The sequence below is a fragment of the Taurulus bubalis genome, assembly GCF_910589615.1.
Source record: "Taurulus bubalis genome assembly, chromosome: 10".
In the NCBI taxonomy this organism is placed as follows: Eukaryota; Metazoa; Chordata; class Actinopteri; order Perciformes; family Cottidae; genus Taurulus; species Taurulus bubalis.
In genome coordinates this window covers 4,624,224-4,642,599 of record NC_136598.1, presented here as the reverse complement: position 1 = coordinate 4,642,599, position 18,376 = coordinate 4,624,224, and the positions used below count along the sequence as shown (strand labels likewise).

The 18,376-nt window shown below is 42.1% G+C and overlaps 2 protein-coding genes across 2 annotated transcripts; both read right to left on the bottom strand.

Annotated features, from left to right (window-relative positions):
- Positions 1-154: 154 nt before the first annotated feature.
- Positions 155-3,436, bottom strand: trim59 (tripartite motif containing 59; the record flags this gene model as incomplete). The annotated part of the gene is made up of 4 exons (XM_079225375.1): positions 155-2,058; positions 2,500-2,709; positions 2,867-3,088; positions 3,182-3,436. The coding sequence occupies 4 exons, from the start codon at positions 3,434-3,436 to the stop codon at positions 1,450-1,452; spliced, it is 1,296 nt and encodes a 431-aa protein (XP_079081501.1). The 3' UTR covers positions 155-1,449.
- Positions 3,437-5,496: 2,060 nt separating this feature from the next.
- Positions 5,497-18,341, bottom strand: kpna4 (karyopherin alpha 4 (importin alpha 3)). The gene is made up of 17 exons (XM_079225462.1): positions 18,215-18,341; positions 16,265-16,309; positions 16,042-16,131; positions 14,362-14,391; positions 14,203-14,255; positions 13,048-13,143; positions 12,668-12,753; positions 12,090-12,176; positions 11,800-11,969; positions 10,722-10,766; positions 10,392-10,523; positions 10,119-10,247; positions 9,318-9,422; positions 9,136-9,207; positions 8,717-8,879; positions 8,522-8,616; positions 5,497-7,816 (listed from the first exon to the last, which is right to left on the bottom strand). Exons 1-17 carry the CDS (start codon positions 18,281-18,283, stop codon positions 7,721-7,723), a joined length of 1,563 nt encoding a protein of 520 aa, XP_079081588.1. The 5' UTR covers positions 18,284-18,341; the 3' UTR covers positions 5,497-7,720.
- Positions 18,342-18,376: the final 35 nt, after the last annotated feature.

Here is an 18,376-nt window from a genome sequence, read left to right as displayed (position 1 = left end):
GCACACCATACATTTAACACTACGAAGACAATTGTAGCGCGTATCGGCTAATTGAGCTCACGGCAACACTAATGGACTCGTGACCCATCCCGCAGCGGCAAGCTGGGTTTTTTTTTTAAAGAATGAATACGACAAACTAAAAGCATATGAACAATTTATTATGATGTATTTAAAATACAGTAACAAGAAGTTTAGAAAAACACAACAGGTCATTGAAATGTCATTTCTCAGTATGTGATGCTTGCAGTAGTGCGTATATGAAGTAGTTTGCATAATACTAGTGAACATGATATTTGGGGGGCTCACCGCTCTGTGCGGAATGGGCACGTTCTCCCCGTGTCAGTGTGAGTTCTCTACAAGTTCTCCAGCTCCCTCCAGTCCTAAGAAAGGCCATTTAGGTTAATTAAAGACTCTAAATTGCCCATAGGTGTGAATGGTTGTCTGTCTTTACACATCAGCTAAGCAATAGTCTGGCAACCTGTCCAGAGAGTACCAACGTCAGCTGAGCTTGGCTCCATCCCCCCACGACCCGGAACCGGATAAGCGGTTAAAGATGCTGGATGGATGAATTTTAGGAATGCAGCTTGTCCTGCTGGTATTTGACAGATACTCAAGTTGGTGCTTCTGTAAAGATCGGTCCTGCTGACATCTTGAGTTCTAGAAAGCTATTGGTCCTGGTGGAGTTGCAGTCTACTACAATAAGGCTTTTAAAAATGTTTGTATACATGTTATATATTGGCCATTATAAGTAGGGTTTGGTTGTCGCTTTAAAGCACAGCGAGGTGGCCACTCAGCGCATCACTGCAACATGAGCTCGGGTCCGCTGTGTATCTGGTTCCACTCACCAGGCTCCAACGTTCACACACTGCTCCAGTCGCTGTAAACTGTCTTGTGTAAGGAGATCCATGCGCAGCTGTGCTGATGTCCTAAGCTCCCTGACACAACATGAAAGCTACTGAAATGTCCCACTGCATCTTGGGAAAGGTGACTCGGGAGTCTGCGCACCAATTTCATATTTACTGAGCCTCGTTTCCTTTTTGTAAACCTGAACCTATGATTAAAAAGTGTTTGATATGATTAACGCTCATTAGTTAGGCAGTATAAACATAACCTAGAAGAATAAACCATGAACAGGAACGTAACACTTAATATACAATTAAATATACAAAAAGATGTATGGCTATATAAACATTACACAAACATGGGAGTAAGCAAGTCACACAGAAATTCATCCTCATAACATTATAATCTACATAGAACAGTTTTTGTTCAAGTTATTTCTTCTCAAACCATTTTAATTAAAATATTTTTATAATGATAAAACATTTATCAATTTTCCATACACCTGCCTTGAAGGTCCAGGACAATAGCAGGCGTTTAAAAGGTGTATTTTTCCCTTTACGACAGGAGTGTGGAATTAAAACTTTGTCAACCTCTAAATTAATTTTGTCAGTTTAAAAAAAAAAAGGCAGCCAGCTGCTGGGAGGTCTTTTCCACCACTGAGGAGAGGTGAGAGCTCCATCTTTCTACAGCGGCCTCCAACACCATGTATGCTGATCCTGCTGCGTCCCAGACAGATGTGATCAGTTCACTGCTCAGGCCGTGGACTAACTGACCAAACTGCGAGAGCAGAGAGAAACCGACTGGCGCCCCTCCGACCGGGTTGAGCCAGAGCGCCGTCAGCAGCAGCAGCAGCCCCAGCAGCATCACCGAGAAAGTGGGCCACAGTTGCCACCACAGGCTCTGCACCCAGCTGTCGGGCTGATCCCTTCCTCCGGCTTCAGTTTCCACACCAGCCTCCACACCGCCACATCTGGCGCAGCAGCACACCTTAGGGACAGGTGCGTCCTCCAGGCTCCCGATGGTCACAGCAGGCCAGTGCAGCTGCAGGTGCTCTGCTGCCCGCGGAGTGACGGAGAGGTTTATCACCGAGGGCAGAGGGGTTTTAATAAACTCTTCAATTCTCTCTCTGAACAAATGAACCTGCTCCAGGAAGATCAGCGGTGAGTCCTCCTCCTCTACGGATGAACCCAAGGACACCAGGTCCAGCTGTTCTTCCTGCAGGAAACATGGTGGTTATCAGGCTTTTTTTTTAAAGCAAAAACACTGAATATTTGCTTCTATGCTTCTCAATAAGCAAGTTTGCCGTTTTTGTAGGTTTACACCATTTTAAATCTCATTTTTGGGGGGTTTTAGATTGTGTGTGTGAAGCCATCACCGTGGGCCCTGGACCTTGTGATGGATAGTCTATCAACTCGAACAATGGCACTTCATAATTTCGAGATCCCTAAACACCAAACAAACATGGACGCCTTAGCATAGCATCAGGAGTTCAACGATTGAGATCTAGTGTATGTAGTAAAATGTATGGTCTACTGTGATTACCTGTCCACGCTTTAGTATCTAGTTAATCCACTCAAGGATGGGAATCAGTCACGAAATATGTGACGATGTTTTCTATGATCTGATGTGAAATGGGCTATCGGCCCTGAAACACACCTGGAGGGCCTTCACTCTGTGAATGAGAGGGTCGTAAGCCCGGGACACCTCTGATCCCGCTTTATCCAGGGCCTCCAGGTAGGCGTGTCTCTTCCTGGCCAGCACCACCTCCAGAGACTGGAAAAACTGATTGACCTCCTGTCGGTCCTGTCTCACAAGACCCTCACAGCGGACCTTCTCCTGCTCCAGCTGCTCCCCTAGCTCACACACCTAACAGCGGGACAAAGGAACGCTGTTGTTTTTTCTGGAACATGCATTAATATTAATATATTTACTTAAACAGATCTCCAAACGAACACACCACTCATGTTTTTCAGTATCTTTTCACCCCAATTGAAGCACCGGCCACATTTACAGGATTCCCTACCTGTCCCCATCTCTGCTCAGCGAGGCTGGCCAGCAGTAGCGATGGAGTCTGTTTTTCTCTGATGAATGCTGCCTGAAGGTCATCTATGGGATGGCCCTGGTGCTGCCCAACAGTCAGACAAAGCCCACAGATCAGCTGCCGATCCTGGATGCAGTACATGTTCAGAGGCTGCCTGTGGTGCTCCTGACAGGAAGGGTGTCGCGGCTCACTGTCGCTCTGGTACTGAGATAGCAGATGAGCACAAACTTAAGCAGCAATGTATAGAAACCAAGAAGAGGATTTTAGACGGATAGCATAAGGATGACTCTCTCCTACTTTCTCGATGATGTCTCGCAGAGATATGTTGGTGGGCAGAGAGTCTACGCCCATCGGGGGCAGCTCTACCACGCTGCGGCATTGGGGGCATTTTAGCGGCAGGCGGAGTGGACGCCAGATGGAATAGTTGGTAGACACCTGGAGCAAGTTGTCCAGGCAGGTCTTACAGAAGGTGTGCGAGCACGGCAGGACACGCGGGTCAGCGAACAGAGAGTAGCACACAGAGCATGTCAAGTCCTCCTCTAGGTTGTCCATGGTGGAGACTAGAGGCCGGGCCCAGGACCGAGGATTAGGGAGAAGAAGATCTGGCAGGACAGCAGGATGGATGAAAAGCTACGTGTTCAGCAAACAATAACTTGCTACAACCGTCAGGTGAATGAAGACTTAAAAACGGAACAAATGTCATTGGGTTCAGTCGAGTTTAACCGTTTTGATAATTAATTATATTTGTGTTTGTTTTCTAACCAACAGTTGATAGTTTGTTTGGTTTAAAACTTCCACTTTTGACATGTAAGACAATACCTTTGTGTTTTGGATTGTTGGTCAGATACAAGACATTTGAAGAGGAAAAATAGGCATTTTCCCTATTTAATAGACAAATATTCAGCAGATTAATCAATGGGAAACATGTACAATCTAATACAACAGCGTTGTCATACATTCTACCTTTACAAAGCTCAGAATGTTGAGTTTTGGATGAACATTATGAGCAATGTGTAAATTCAATTATAGAGCTATTACTAAAGATCAAAAGGTGTTATTGTACTGGAGGACTACATTATAATGTGGTGTTTCTGATATTCTGTCCTTCCTATACAGTCACACATTAGGAGAAAACATAAATATCAGAAACACAATCGAATGCAGTCCAACACATCACTAAACCATGTAACGTAATAAACTTAACATCTCTATGATGTTGTCGAAAGAGTGCATCATGAAAGTAGAACTGTTGTATTGGATTGCATTAGATTGTAAAAGTGCATGTAATGAAAATAGTGTATAATTAGTGCTTCCCCATTAACAGTATGGATTGCCTCATTCACAGAAGTCTAACCATCTTGTACTGAAAAACAAGAGAACAGCAACAAAAAACAAACCTCCTGAGCTCCTAAGATCCGTTATATGCGTGTGTGTGAGCGCTCCCTCCTCGAGTTACATCTCAGTGACAATAGGAGGCTTTCTGCCAGCACCCACAGCCCGACACACACACACTTTGTGGTCAGGACAGGCGGCTCAGCTGTGCGACTGACCCCGTAAACCTGATCCATGTAAGCAGCCAAACGACCGCGCTTTAGCGCCCAGGATCAACCGGGCAACTGTGTTCAATATTATCACGGCATTTATTTTAGCCACATATTAGTACATTTTAAACCCGACAGCTTTGATATAGATATATATATATATATATATATATATATATATATATATATATATATATATATATATATATATATATATATATATATATATATTATTTTTTTTTACTAATTACTGTGATTTGTCAATTATTTTGTTAGTGGTTCTGGTTAACTTCACATAGTTTAACTCTTCATAAGGAGGTTATTTATTTAGTTTTAAATCAGAGACCATTAACCACAGTTTTCTTTCACACAAGCAGCAAACAAACTCAGTCTGTTTTAAGCAGCGTTATTTCAGAGACACCTCAAAAAGTAGAATCCACGTGATAAACTGTCTTTTATACATCGTTCATTTGAACAAACGCTAGCGCGGCACTCCCAAACTAGTACCGTGACGTCAGCCGCAGTCACAGTTTTAACAGCGCCTCCGTCTGTTTTAACGTCGAATTTAACATTTATATCTTGGCGACACCTCTTTTACGGTCTAAAAAGACGTTTTGACTGAGAAATATTGAGTTTAACACTCACCGTCTGCACGGAGGAAAGTGTCTGCTCAAAACAGAGCCTTCATTTCCTGTTCCTCAACTTGCTGCCTTCAAGTGCCCTCAGTAAACTCGGACAGATGAAAGAAAATAGGATTCTGCGATGACTGATGTTTTCAGACTTAAGTTGTTTGAACCAGATTTTCTTCCAAAAGACATGTCACTCTTGCACCGCAGCTTTTGTGTCGCGTATGCATGTCATTGATTTTAACCGCTGAATCTCCGATAGTTAAGAATGCATCGTTTATATTTCCTGTACTGCGCATGCGGGTAAACTCGTCTCCCTGGCCAATCAGGCTGCGCCGTATGGATTTGAATCCACGCTCAACCTTTTTTTTTTTTTAAGTGGAAATAAACGCAGAAGAATTAATCACACCACTTCTTCACAACAGACACACGCACACACAGTCTCTCGATTTGGGTTTCACTATTTATTTTCTCGAAGACAACCTATCCTGTAGCCTATCTCCCAAAAAGGTTTTTGGGCAAACCACCTTTTTTTTTTTTATTTACCTTCCATGTCATAATTTTAGATTTGAAACCACATGTTTGCTTACAAGGAATGCTGCAAAAAAATACCCCTATGTTCAACAGAAGGTTTATGAGCACAATGTGTAATCATTTACTACAGTGTTTGAAGTTAACACAAAAAAATGAAAAAGGGTAAGCTTGTACACCTAGCTGGTATAATAGGAAAGGAGTATGGGGCTAAGGACTGCAAGGTACTAAAGGTACAGCAAACTTGTTCATGGGTTATTTATTATTCAGGAGCACCCACTTAGGAAAACTCCCGTCTGACATGTGGGACACCTTGAGAAAAGGGAGGCTAATTCCCCTCTTAGTCTAGCCGAGATAAATTAGCAGATTCATTACTGCTGCTCCTGAAACAAAGTAATTATTTTCTCATGTATCACTAAAAAGCATCATTGGATTACTCTAGAAAGACAACAAAGATTGTGGTTGAGTGATGCATATTGTAGAGGTTGTTGGCAGGTCAAAACCTATGAAACCGGCCAACACACCCTCAGAAAGACTTCAGGCCTCACTTTGCAGTATATGTGCAAAACCATAGATTATTTAGCAAATCTGACTAGTGAGGGATAAGGGAAGGGGAAACATGTAACATTTAAGCACAGTTTTACTTAAAATGAAAATTACACTGTATCCACAGCCTAAGGAAACTAAAATACCCTAAAAAATAACTGTGCTATAGTTTAGTACATGCAAATGTTATGATTCACAATCCTACGTGAAATGGCCATTGTTCTCCTCTCCCTTGGTGATAAGTCAAAGCTATGGCAACAATACTGCAAAGCAGTTATTTTGCTGTAAATTGAATGAAAAGTAATGAACTGTCACAAGGGGAACAAGTCATTTGGTTGATTATAGTGATGTGTCAGAATTTCACAGCATCAAGCCCATGTCTGGTGCGTAGGTTAGGGTTCTGGTGCGAGGGTGGAATATGATCGTCGTCAATCACCTTTACAGAAGCAATGAAACTAAAAGCTGAAAATAAAAAAATATCATAAAAAGGAACACACTGGAGGCAAAAAGAAAAGCCTAAAAGCCACCAAATGCATCTTAATACAATGCACTGCTGCTCCACACCTGCCAATAGCATTGTCCAGTGTCAATTAATACTAACTTAACAATAATTCAAAACAAAAAAAATTATCCTTGTGATGATGATTTTTTTTCTCATATCCAAAGTTCTTCCTTTCAGGGATTTGTGGATCAGCCTCTCTTTCAAAGGCAGAATTTCATTTCCTGAAACCTTTGCTAACCTCATTGTTGCAATTTTGTTTCTCTTCAGATGTTGTATTTGTATTTTTTTCCCGTCTCTGCATGCGTTCTCACCCAGTCTTGCATACTCCCAGTCACGCACGCAGCCAAGCACACAACAACTCATCCATCCACTCTCTTGCACATGCGACACGCACAGCCAGACTCCTGGCCCCGCCCACCAGGGCGAGAGGATGGTGCCCTGTTGGGGCGTCTTGTTGGAGGAGATGAACCTGGCTCCTCAGCACTGAGTCCAGACATTCATACACAATGGGTCCATTCACACTCATGTCTGATAGCGTGGCCGATTGGGGGAGGGGCACATTGGTGGCGCCCTCTCGAGTCGGAGGACCGCAGAATTGTGATGGTTCGTGGTTCATCTCAGTTCTGAATTTAAGTTATTTTCTGCATTTTGTTGTATTGTAATATGTCAAGATCTCTTGTTTTCTTATTTTTGGATGTCCATGGTTCTCTCTGGGCCGACATCGAGTTTTTTTGTTGACGTTTGAAGTAGATTTCCGAAGGCGACAGCTCCAATAACAAAGCAGTTATGTCGGCATGTCTCTCAACGCATTCGATGTAGATGTTTTGCTTTTTTTGCAACATGTAGCCACTCATTCTCACTCGCATCCACTCGCCATCTCAAACTTCATTTGGGCTGGTTCCCCTGGAATGCCAAATGAAATCCACACATTTTTCTCTCAGATAAGATGCAGCCATGGATCCCACGAGCCAAGCACAATGGATCAAATTTCTCACACTCTCGCTCTCTTTCGCTCTCTCTCTCCTAATTTTTTTTATGTTGAACAGAGTGCTGCATCGTGAACAAAACTCCAGAATACCCCAGATGCCGTCTAGAACTGGAATCCCTCGGCTGGCACGTTGGCGGAGTTGAAGCCGTAAGTTCCACCTTGGATGGCCTCTGGGACCAGGCTGGTGTCTTCATCGATCTGAAGGAGAAGACGAAGCAACCGGGCGTTAACATTATACAGGCGACATGACAGGAGATCAACACCCGTGGGTTTCCATTGCATCAGAAGACAACATTCAGCATTACACAAGTCAAATGCACCTTTCAAAAAGGAGAACATGTTGTTTTCATGGCCGAGGAGGGTTCATTAATATATGTGAACGTGAGCTACTCTCTCAAAGCCAGAAACCAGCCCAGCAAGTCTCTAACTTCTGAGGTTATCAAGTATGGAGTCTGGAGCTGCTCCATCAACAATGAATGGGAGACTCGTTTTTTTTTTTTGGACAAACAGGATGTTTGTTTTCTTTTTTATACTAAATTGAGCTTTATATGATTGTAGTGTTCTCAGTCACCTTATACTCAGAACATTCCCCATGGTGTTTCTCAGTGTAATCAATACCTCTATCTATGGAGCAGACTCAATACATGATGATATCACAAAGTTGAATTTATAAAATGGGTGTAGGTTAATTTTAACTTCACTGTACATCTTCAACACGTCTGTCCATCAACTGAAATGCGATGGTATTTTTTGTTTTTAGAGGGAAGTATTGAAATGTGATATCGATCTAACCCTTCAACTTTACAACACAGCAATACTGAAAAAAACAGCACTGTGCAGATGCTTTAAACTGTGTGGCAATCAACTTCAACATGAAAAAAAACGCTTTCCCTTGTAACTTACATCGTCAGATGAGAAGAATTGATCAATAATTTCATATGCCAATTTGTAGATATCTTCATTTTCATGATTCTGCAGTTGCTCCACTTTTTCCAAACCTGCGGATTAGAAATTAACAAATGTTACGCCATTCAATCAAACATGACCAGCTAATAACACAAATATGATAAAACCGTGATGATACAAAAAGGGACTTACCACCACATTCTTCAATAAGGTTAGCAATCGTTTCAGCCTCATCATCTGCCATCTTGAGGATATTGCTCAGGCCATCAAGAACCACCTGCACGACCTGGGCATCCTTCACTGTCAGCAGGTTGCAGAATGGCGGGATCACTTGCTTCTCAATCAGGTGGGCCACCTGCAAGCACAGACAATGAGGTACATCACATGTTAGAAGGAAGAAATACTTCAACAGTGGTTCTATGTTTCAAATGCAGTTTTTGCATGAGATTCAGATTTTCTTGACTATTTTAAGAAAAAAATGCCCAAACTTGTTTCCATTGCTGTATTCAAGGGACCAAACATCAATTTTTTTTATTTTTATAAAAGGAGGTGAAATTCAAGTTCAACCCACAGCTGTCAGAGTACAAGGTGATTTGGTAGAAGATTCTTACCTGATCTTTCCTTCCACTTATTGTCAGGTTGCTGATGGCCCAGGCTGCTTCCTTCTGAGTGCCAAAGTCACCCTAAAAAATGCATTCAAAGTCAGCAATACATATTTGCCTATAACGTTTTCCAACAATAATAATAGTCACACAGGATATGCTTGTCCTTCACACATTGGATGGATACACACCTTGTCGAGCAGGTGAATGATCATGGGAACTAGCTTTGCGTCAATGACAGCCTGCACCTGCTGCTGGTTGCCTGCTGTGATGTTTGACAGGAACCACACTGCCTCCTACAGGACAAAAAACACAAATACAGTCACGACCGTTTTCTACAGTGTAAAGTCAAGCCATGGAGGTTAAAGTGTATCCAAGTTTTATCTCAACCAAAGAAGCCAGAAGATGCAACACCTGTGTCACACCTTCAATTGGAGATGTGGAACATGCTTAAGACTTTGTTTTAGGCTTCGAGGAGAGAATAGGCAGTTTTCCAAAATTAGTTTTTGGGTCTGAACTGGATCAGAATCCAGAGGTCGACACAGAAAGTTTGACCTCTGGTCGAGACAGAGTGCTGTGGGAGGGGCCAGAGAGTTTTTTGAGGCTCTAATCATTGTCCAGGTCACAAAGTGGGCCTCATTTTTAAGTGACTGGTCTCAGATGCACTTCGATATCAACAGAGACACGTGGTCTTCAGCACCCTCTGGCCACCAACCCAGGGTATCACACATAAAATCACTTTCACACAGACAACCTTCCTCCCCAACCTGCCTTAATCTGCCTCACTAACTACAATTGCCCCACCGAGTACTCTTTGTCTTCTTCGTCGTCGTCGTCGTCGTGATCATCCATGTTGTGAATTCCTACAATTGGCTATTTGTCCCGTCTAAACCTTTCACACAGCATTCGTACTAGCACCAAGTCTCTGATTTCATCACTTCCAGATAAAACGCCTCGCAGTAGGAGGAGGAAAACGCCGGAGAATGTATTACCTTGTTGATTTTCTCCTTCGGGTGTGTGAGGAGTGCAGGGAAGTGGCTGAGAGCGTCACAGTTGAGCACCACCTGGGTCTGTTCATCTGTGCCAGTGACTATGTTCCCAACAGCCCTCAGGGCAGCAGTCTGGATGTGGAGAGGCAGTGAACAATTCTTATTACAATTTTGTATTGTTCCTAAAATACAATCACATCTCTAGAGGTCAATGCCTGAAGTTGGATGAACCTAATCCCAAACATAATCAGTGTCATGCCTGGTGTCTCTTCATACCTGAACTTTGACCTCCTGGTGACTGAGCAGAGGAACCAGATGAGGGACAATGCCAGAATCGATGACCATTTGGATCTGCTCATTCCCAGCGTCCGTCAGATAGGACAGAGCCCACACTGTGTCTACCAAGATCTGGAGGCGGCAAAGAAAAAAGACAAATGAATACATTCTCCATCCTGGACAACTTCTTAAGACAATTGTAATTCAACAGTGATTATTTACCATTATTATTAACAGTGATTTTGTGGGAATAGAGCTCTACTAATAGTTAAGTGAGGCCAAAGCATCACAGCCTGTTAAAACAAAAAAACAGAAATTCAGTCTACTCACACTGACATCAATGTGGTGGATCAGCACGCAGAGAGCTGGCAGGATCTGAGAAAAGAGATAGAATATAAGAAAAGACAGACAGGTTCATCAAATGCCGAAAAGGACGACCAAAAAGAAAAAAAAAAAAGAAAAAAAAAAATCAACAGTGTTCCCATGTGGCACCAGTAAATGGTTAATAGTTGAAATGGCTGCATGTACTCAGCAATACCTGCTACACTTTAATTCATTTCAACACACAACGGCAACAGACTAAATTTGTTCTCATTGAACTATCTTAGGTCGGACTCTTCACCCCATCTCTCTCTGCTATCCAATACACATCTCATAGATTTTAGGAGAAGGGCAGAGTTCCCTCACCTGCATACAACAGAGAAGAGCAATCACAGCAGCAGACAAAGAAAAGCAAGAATTTCCACCTCACAGTTGTATGCCAAAACCAACCAGTCAAATTGCAGTTTACATCCCATCTCTCCACAGTGTCATCACTTCACATTAATGTGAAAACTGTCATAATTAGCATATACATTTTGGAGGTATGAGCAAAAATGTGTTTTGTGAGGAAACAGTAACCTTTGACCACCAAAATATTATCAGTTCATTGACGATTCCAGGTGGACGTTTGGACCAAATTTGGATGAATTTCCCCCCAGGCGTTCCTAGGTTATCGCACTGACAAGTACGGACAGACAACCTGAAAACATGAAGCCTCCGGCCACAGCGAGAATTTCCTCTGCTAGCCCAGTTTGTAGTTTGACACGTACTACAAACCAGCTTTCTTTTGCATTCACTATCAGACCGAAGATAAGAAGGGACACCTTTTTCAACCCAACATGGATGTTCCTCAGGCTTGATATTAGTAATTTGGAAATCCATTTTTAACTGATGGTGACATTTTATCTTTTGAATTCACGATATCTTGCGTCTGTATTAACTAAAGAAGACTACATTATTAATCTGCATTAACAATCACTGGCTTCCCACTCAAACATTTCCTTTCCTTAAACAACCAAGTCACCCCACAATCTAACATATACAACTGTTGCGGTTTCTCCCGCTCTTCCTCTACACAAATACACACCTCCTGGATCGTCTCCATGGGTGGTGGAGGGTCCTTGTGGCGGCACAGATTGACCATGACCCAGGTGACATTGCGGAGGAAGGTGATAGGGATGGAGGGACTGATGAAGGAGAGCAGGGGCTTAACCACACCCAAGCTGATCACATAGTCTCTGCATTGAGGGCCATCACCTGGAGAAAACGCCACACACACACACACACACACACAGTAAGATGGAGCGGAGCGCATGCCTACTTGCAACCAACTACTTATTTCAAAACACACTCATGTTCACGCTAACATTGACTCACCTATGATGTTGCCCAGAGCCCAGACCGCCTGTTCGCACACATTCTGGTGAGGAGAGTGAAGGAGCCTCAGGAACAGAGGCACAGCATCTACACAAAGGAAACACATACGTATCAATCATGTACGAGGGCTTCTCACAGGGCCGTTGCTTTTATTAATAAGTTGATTTTATTTATTTATTTATTTATTTATTTTTATATATATATATATATATATATATATATATATATATTCGTAAGAGAAAATGTCAAAGTGACCAGGTGATGTAAATGTGAATACAATGTTGTTTACCAAGTAATAGGAAAATAAAGTGATATCGTAACACATGCAATAATGCAAAAAACAATCAGTATTTCTCAAAGTGAAGTCTGCAGTTTATCGTTTCCGAACAATCCGCCACACATTTTATTTGAACAATGAAAAAGTGAAAAATACTCAATGTTTAAATTTCAGCATAAAAACAAAGCCCACTAGCAGAATCAACAGCTAGTGGGGCATCCAAAGTAAATTCTAAAACCTAAAGCCGAAGATAAAAAGGAAAAGAGATTGAAAGAAAGTTTTGTGATAAAATGGCACTTACTGGACTGGACCACAGCTTGGGTCTGCTCTGAAGTACCAGATGCTATGTTGGTTAGAGCCCAGGCTGCCTCAAACTGGAGAGATGGGCTGTCAAAAGTTGAGAGATGGATGAAGGCCACGGTTAATCGAGTCGACTGGGCAGTGATGTCAAACAGGAAGCGCATGCGGATGAGTCTTTTATTTTTCTGCAATTTGTGGCAGGTGAAAACTAGAATACATTTACACAACTGCTACTGATGCAAGCTGGGCTAAACCCTGCTCGCTCATTTGCATATCTTTGAAGTGAACATAAACTCAACATGATGGGGGGGGGGGGGGGGGGGGGGAGCTAGCATGTACTATAATTATCACAAATGAAAATGTGAATCACAGCCTGCTTACTTGTCATCTCTGTCCAGGCAGTGGACCAGTATAGGAAGGATCCCAGACTTAATCAGGTCATCTATGGGAGGGTTACGGTCACTGGACAACAACTTCCTACAAAAACAAAATACACAAAAGACCATTGCTCACACTTACATAGCTTTACTGACGCATACCAACAAGAAGAACCAGTGACACACAGAGAAAACAGCTAAAGAATGTGTAGTGTCTTCACATTGCAAGTCAATCACAATCCCAGTTATTGTACCGACAGGAAACTTCTCCCTGCTCATGACCAAACATCAACCTCACACAACATCAGTGTTGTGGGAATGGTGACGCTGCAGAGTAGACTTAAATGGGAAAGGGAATAAAAGACAATAGAGTGATAATTTTCATGATTTCAGCTACCTCATGCTGTACCTGACCCAACTTTAGGAGGGCTACAATACTGAGCTGCAGTGCCATTAACAATGGCCATTAATCACACGGGACTGACTTACTGCAAATTACCGCGGTCTAACCGAGATGGAAAAACATCTAGCCCCTGAAATGTCAACGCTGATTAAAATTGACGGCCTTTTGCAAAATACAGAGAATCTCCTAAAACCAAGTATTGGTGTACTAGAGCAGAATCTCTGACTCACAAATACCAGATAAACCAGACGTGAAGATGGATTACTACATTATACAGCATCAATGCAGTTTATTATTTGTGAAAATTAGGTTTGAGACATGATAATGATGATAACGCCGACTTGCAATTTACGCGGAACAATACAAACCATTTCACAAAAAGTAACTCTTATACTTATTGAATTAATTTAATTATAATAGTGAAATCTGACACATTGTAAACTTAAAACACCAGAGAACCCAGTTAATGCATGTCCTCGTCACATCTGTAGTTGAGTATATTTCGGATTAAACAGATAGTCTAACAGTTCAGCAGGCTCAGGGATTTTAGCAGTTTTTCAGAAGCGCGACAACTATCATAAAATCTTGTAGGTGGTCCACTTTGCTTTCACTGTAAATATCAATATTGCAACATGATAAATGTGACACTAAATAATTATACGAAGACAATTAACAATGTCAATTATTTGTCAATTACTGGTATGAACTGAAGTGATAATCAGCAGAGTCCAAGATTGTGAGGGTGTGTGTTCCTACCTGGCAGCCTGAACAGCACTCAGCTGGACGCCCTGATTATCACTGGTGGCATTCTGGAGAACATGACACAAGTTTAATTCTGATGCATAACACACACCGTCCATAAGAGGGTCTACATGACCAAGAAGACAAATAAATGAAAGTAAACGTCTTACTTACTTGTACTATTGCTTCAAGAGAAGTGTTTTGCTGAAGAAGAAAAGAAACATTTTAGAGTCAGTCTATGATCGTGCTTTGACACACATTTGTAACTAATGCAGTGTGTTCTATCAAAATGTAAAAGATGATCAGTAACAGGCACATTTTTAACCAGTAGTTAGGTTAGAAAAAGCCATCTGAATTACTTTGAAGTATCCTGGCACTACCAAATGAGGGTGAGCAGGCATCTTAGTCTTTCCTAAAATTGCTTTTGTATTGAATGTTGACAAAGATGGAACAGAAAGCCAAAGCACCACAGAGCAGCGAAGGGAGGCTCATGATTGGGAAATCCTGCCAGGACAATGCAGTGACTTGCATTCTCACTTGAACCAATGTGATGTAACAGTCAGCTTGGCGCCAATGACAGCATTCAACGTGATAATTGGCCAACCTGCAAACTAGGGCTGTGCGGTATACCGGTTCAAACCGTATACCGGTTTCAGATTTCCATACGGTATGAATTTTTCATATAACGTCATACCGGTGATTACACATAACGACTGTTGTTACAATCAATGTGTTTACTTGTTTAAAAAAATATATACAAAATACCGTGATATGAATTTTTGCCCATACCGCACAGCCCTACTGCAAACCCACCTGATGCCCTCTACAGGGAGTTCAGGATCCAGTGTAGGATGTAATGTGTAAAAAATGTTTCTAACTTTCAATCAAGTACTGACCCTGACTGTCGGCCTAATTATTTAAAGCTGGCCAACGCCTCGGATATCAGAAAAAGGGCATATATAGTCTAACAAGCTTAGCCATGTGTTTTTATTGTGAAAGAGCTAATCACAAATATGCAAATGGGAAGAAAAAATAAAACGCCCTCAAGGAACTATCAATGTGCTATATAGAGACATTTTAATACAAAAAAATAATGAGCGCATTGCTTAATGTTTTGGCTCATCAGTTATGGCAAGATCAGTGCCCAAATATTTCTCACAATTTAAGGGCCCATTTTCAGGCTAATATTTGAATTGCAAAACATTTTCTATATGTATCGCATCTATGACCATAACCTGAAATATTACTACCAAAATGTATTGTAATATTAGTTACTTTCTTCTCTGGTACCTATTTTATACCTGCATTATTTCACCTGGAAACGTAAAAATCCACAATGGTGCACATTGCAGAGATTACATCAGCAGGCATTGTGTCAACACAAACTCTACATGCTATCTATCTCAAACATTAATGAAAGTATTGTGCACCAAATGCATGGCAAATATTCCTCAAGGAACACAAGTCTGATGAGGGAAAGTTATGCCAGGTGCATTTTACCTAGTCTACCACAGAAGTGGATGTACTGCAAAAAAAGTTTTTTTTACTCTCAGAAAATCAAACAGCACAGCGAAAGACAAACTGAATGTTTTTTCCCACATTCCTGCCACACCCAACTGACATGTAGCAAGAAGAGCCAACGAAGCAGCATCACAGGGACAACATGTCAGAGTGTTTAACTAGTAAGATGACCCTAATGTGCAAAACCCCTAGGTCAAACATGTATGCCAAGCTGTTATTCCCAGTGTTCAGTAATACAATCCCCTGCCAGAAAAAGACAAAACCTCAAATATATGTGAACTTGATTTTCTGGTGACAGCAGACACATTTTGAGCAGAGGATGACCGACCATACCGATCTGAAATCTCCGTCGACATCCGAGTCCTCGCAGATGTCCTCATGGGGCACATTTCTCCTCTTCAGAAGGTGCTCATCTCTTTTGTTCTGTGGTGGAGGGAACATAAATATCACTTCACATGCCTGCAGAAATTCTTGATAACAGGGAAAACTCTGCATCTTTCAGTACATTATAGCAAAGATAAAAGGTCAGAATCGAATGTATTAAGTAAGTATTTACCTTTCTGAGTTCCACAACTACCTCAGTCCTCTGTCTTCTCATAGTCTGTGGGCCAAAAAGCATATTAACATTATACAACAAGGAACTTTAATCCCAACCTGCCTTTACCCAAGAGTGACACTATGAAATTAAATGTGGGCACAGTCTGAGATCATGATCCCTTTTATGAGACCAGAGTTGATCTACTGTGTCAGTTATTCAAAGGAGCATTAAGTCAACAGACCACACTCTGCATATGACAGCACCCAAACACACAACACGAGTCTGACCTCGAGTGACTCAGCCTAAATTACTCCAAGACCAATGCATCATAACAAGCTACCCCCACCAAACACCTTTTTTTTAAATTAGAAATAAATGTGTGTGTGTGTGTATATATATATATATATATTATACATATAAACACCATTTGTATTCATGTTCTACCCGTAAAATCATCCAGCTACACTCAGTTGCCAATTTATTAGCCAGCAAAAACTACTGCAGTCCTGCAGGAAGTCCTTCATGAAGGTTATAATGTTCAATTTTGTTTGTTGAAACTGAAGTTTGTTGAAACTGTTTTAGAGAGGCACTGATTCTGCTTTGTGGTCTCTATTATAGACTGCAGTTTGTGCTTCTGTCCAGTTGTAGATTAAAATAATTCAAATTAACAAACTACAGCCTCCAAGGTGGCCATGAAGAAGCATTAATCTCTCGGAAAAGGTTTCAACAAAGAATGTAGCATTACATCCCTTGTGAATGCAGGATGTATTGCAGTAATGGTGTATTCGACTGTATTAGTGTACCTAATAAACTGGCAATTGAGGATACAGTTGATTATAAAGCTCATGTTATGAGCAGACAAGTGTTATTAGTTGCAGTTTACGACTGCGTGCTGGTCGACAATACTTGTGCTCGGCACCGGCAGACCTCCACCATGGTGACGATGAGTTATTAACAGGTCGATAGACGACACAACTCATGTCTGGTGGCCTAACGTTAGCTCGCAACCGAAACTACTTGTCAAACAGGATGTGTGAGTCTGTCGCGCTCATACACATCTCCAGAGAGTCCGCCTGAAAACAACACCCCCTGCTAACATTAATGGAGCAGCGGCACGCGGAGCCGACTGTAAATCACCTTTTAACTTATGGATCCAGCGCAGACCAACATGTACCCAATCTTTGATCTAACGTTACCAGGCACGTGACGGCGATAACGAACGGGTCACATTAACCTTGTTTTCTGGGCATGTGTAACGTCAGTTGGTAAACCACGGAATAAAAGTGTAATACTACGCCGTGGTTTAAAAGATCCAGGTAACCGGCCAACTAAGAGGCTAACTGGTTTTCCGCCATTGTTTTTGGTGATAAAGACGGGGGATGGGTGGAGCTGCAGCCACCAGCACCACCAAGCTTAACGGCAGCTAGCGAGCCAGCTAGCACGCAGGCTAGCTAACTAGCTAACTGCAGTATCAAAATACCGTTAATCTGCCGATGTGTTGGCTTGGCAAACACGCAAACACCCCCCACATACAACCAGAAGGCCAATTGACGGTGTATGTACTTTTGGATGTGTAGTAAATACCCCCCCCTGGTCGACACATCGACCTAAACCGATCCGGTGACGATATGCTTCAGTTACGCTAGCATGTCCCCCCGTGTGGGCCTGGCTAGCATCGAGCTAGCATCGCTCAGCCAGCGGAGGCGATGAACTCTGACGAGCATTTCTGACACGTTTTATAACCAACGCGGTCTCGTGGTGCACCAAACCCATCGAAATAAAACAATGATATCGTAACCAACGCAGGTGATCTATAGCTGGTGGTGTGTGAAGGCCCCGGGTTAAGCTTCGGGTAAAAAGTTCCCGATGGTGGAAATTAGAAACGACGTCACAAGGAAGCGAAGAGGCGAAGCTGGCCGTTAACCGAGGAAAAGAGGAACCCTCGACACCGATCTACATAACTTTTACCTCCAAATCACGGCCCTTATTCTTGAAATTCTTCAGCCGCTGGTTGTCCAGTTTCTCGTTGTCAGCCATGTTAGCGGTTCTGGTTCCGTTAAATAGTCTTACTGGTGGATTTAGCGTGTGAGCTACCCTTTTCTGGTTCTCTTTTCTCAGGCTTTCGTTAGC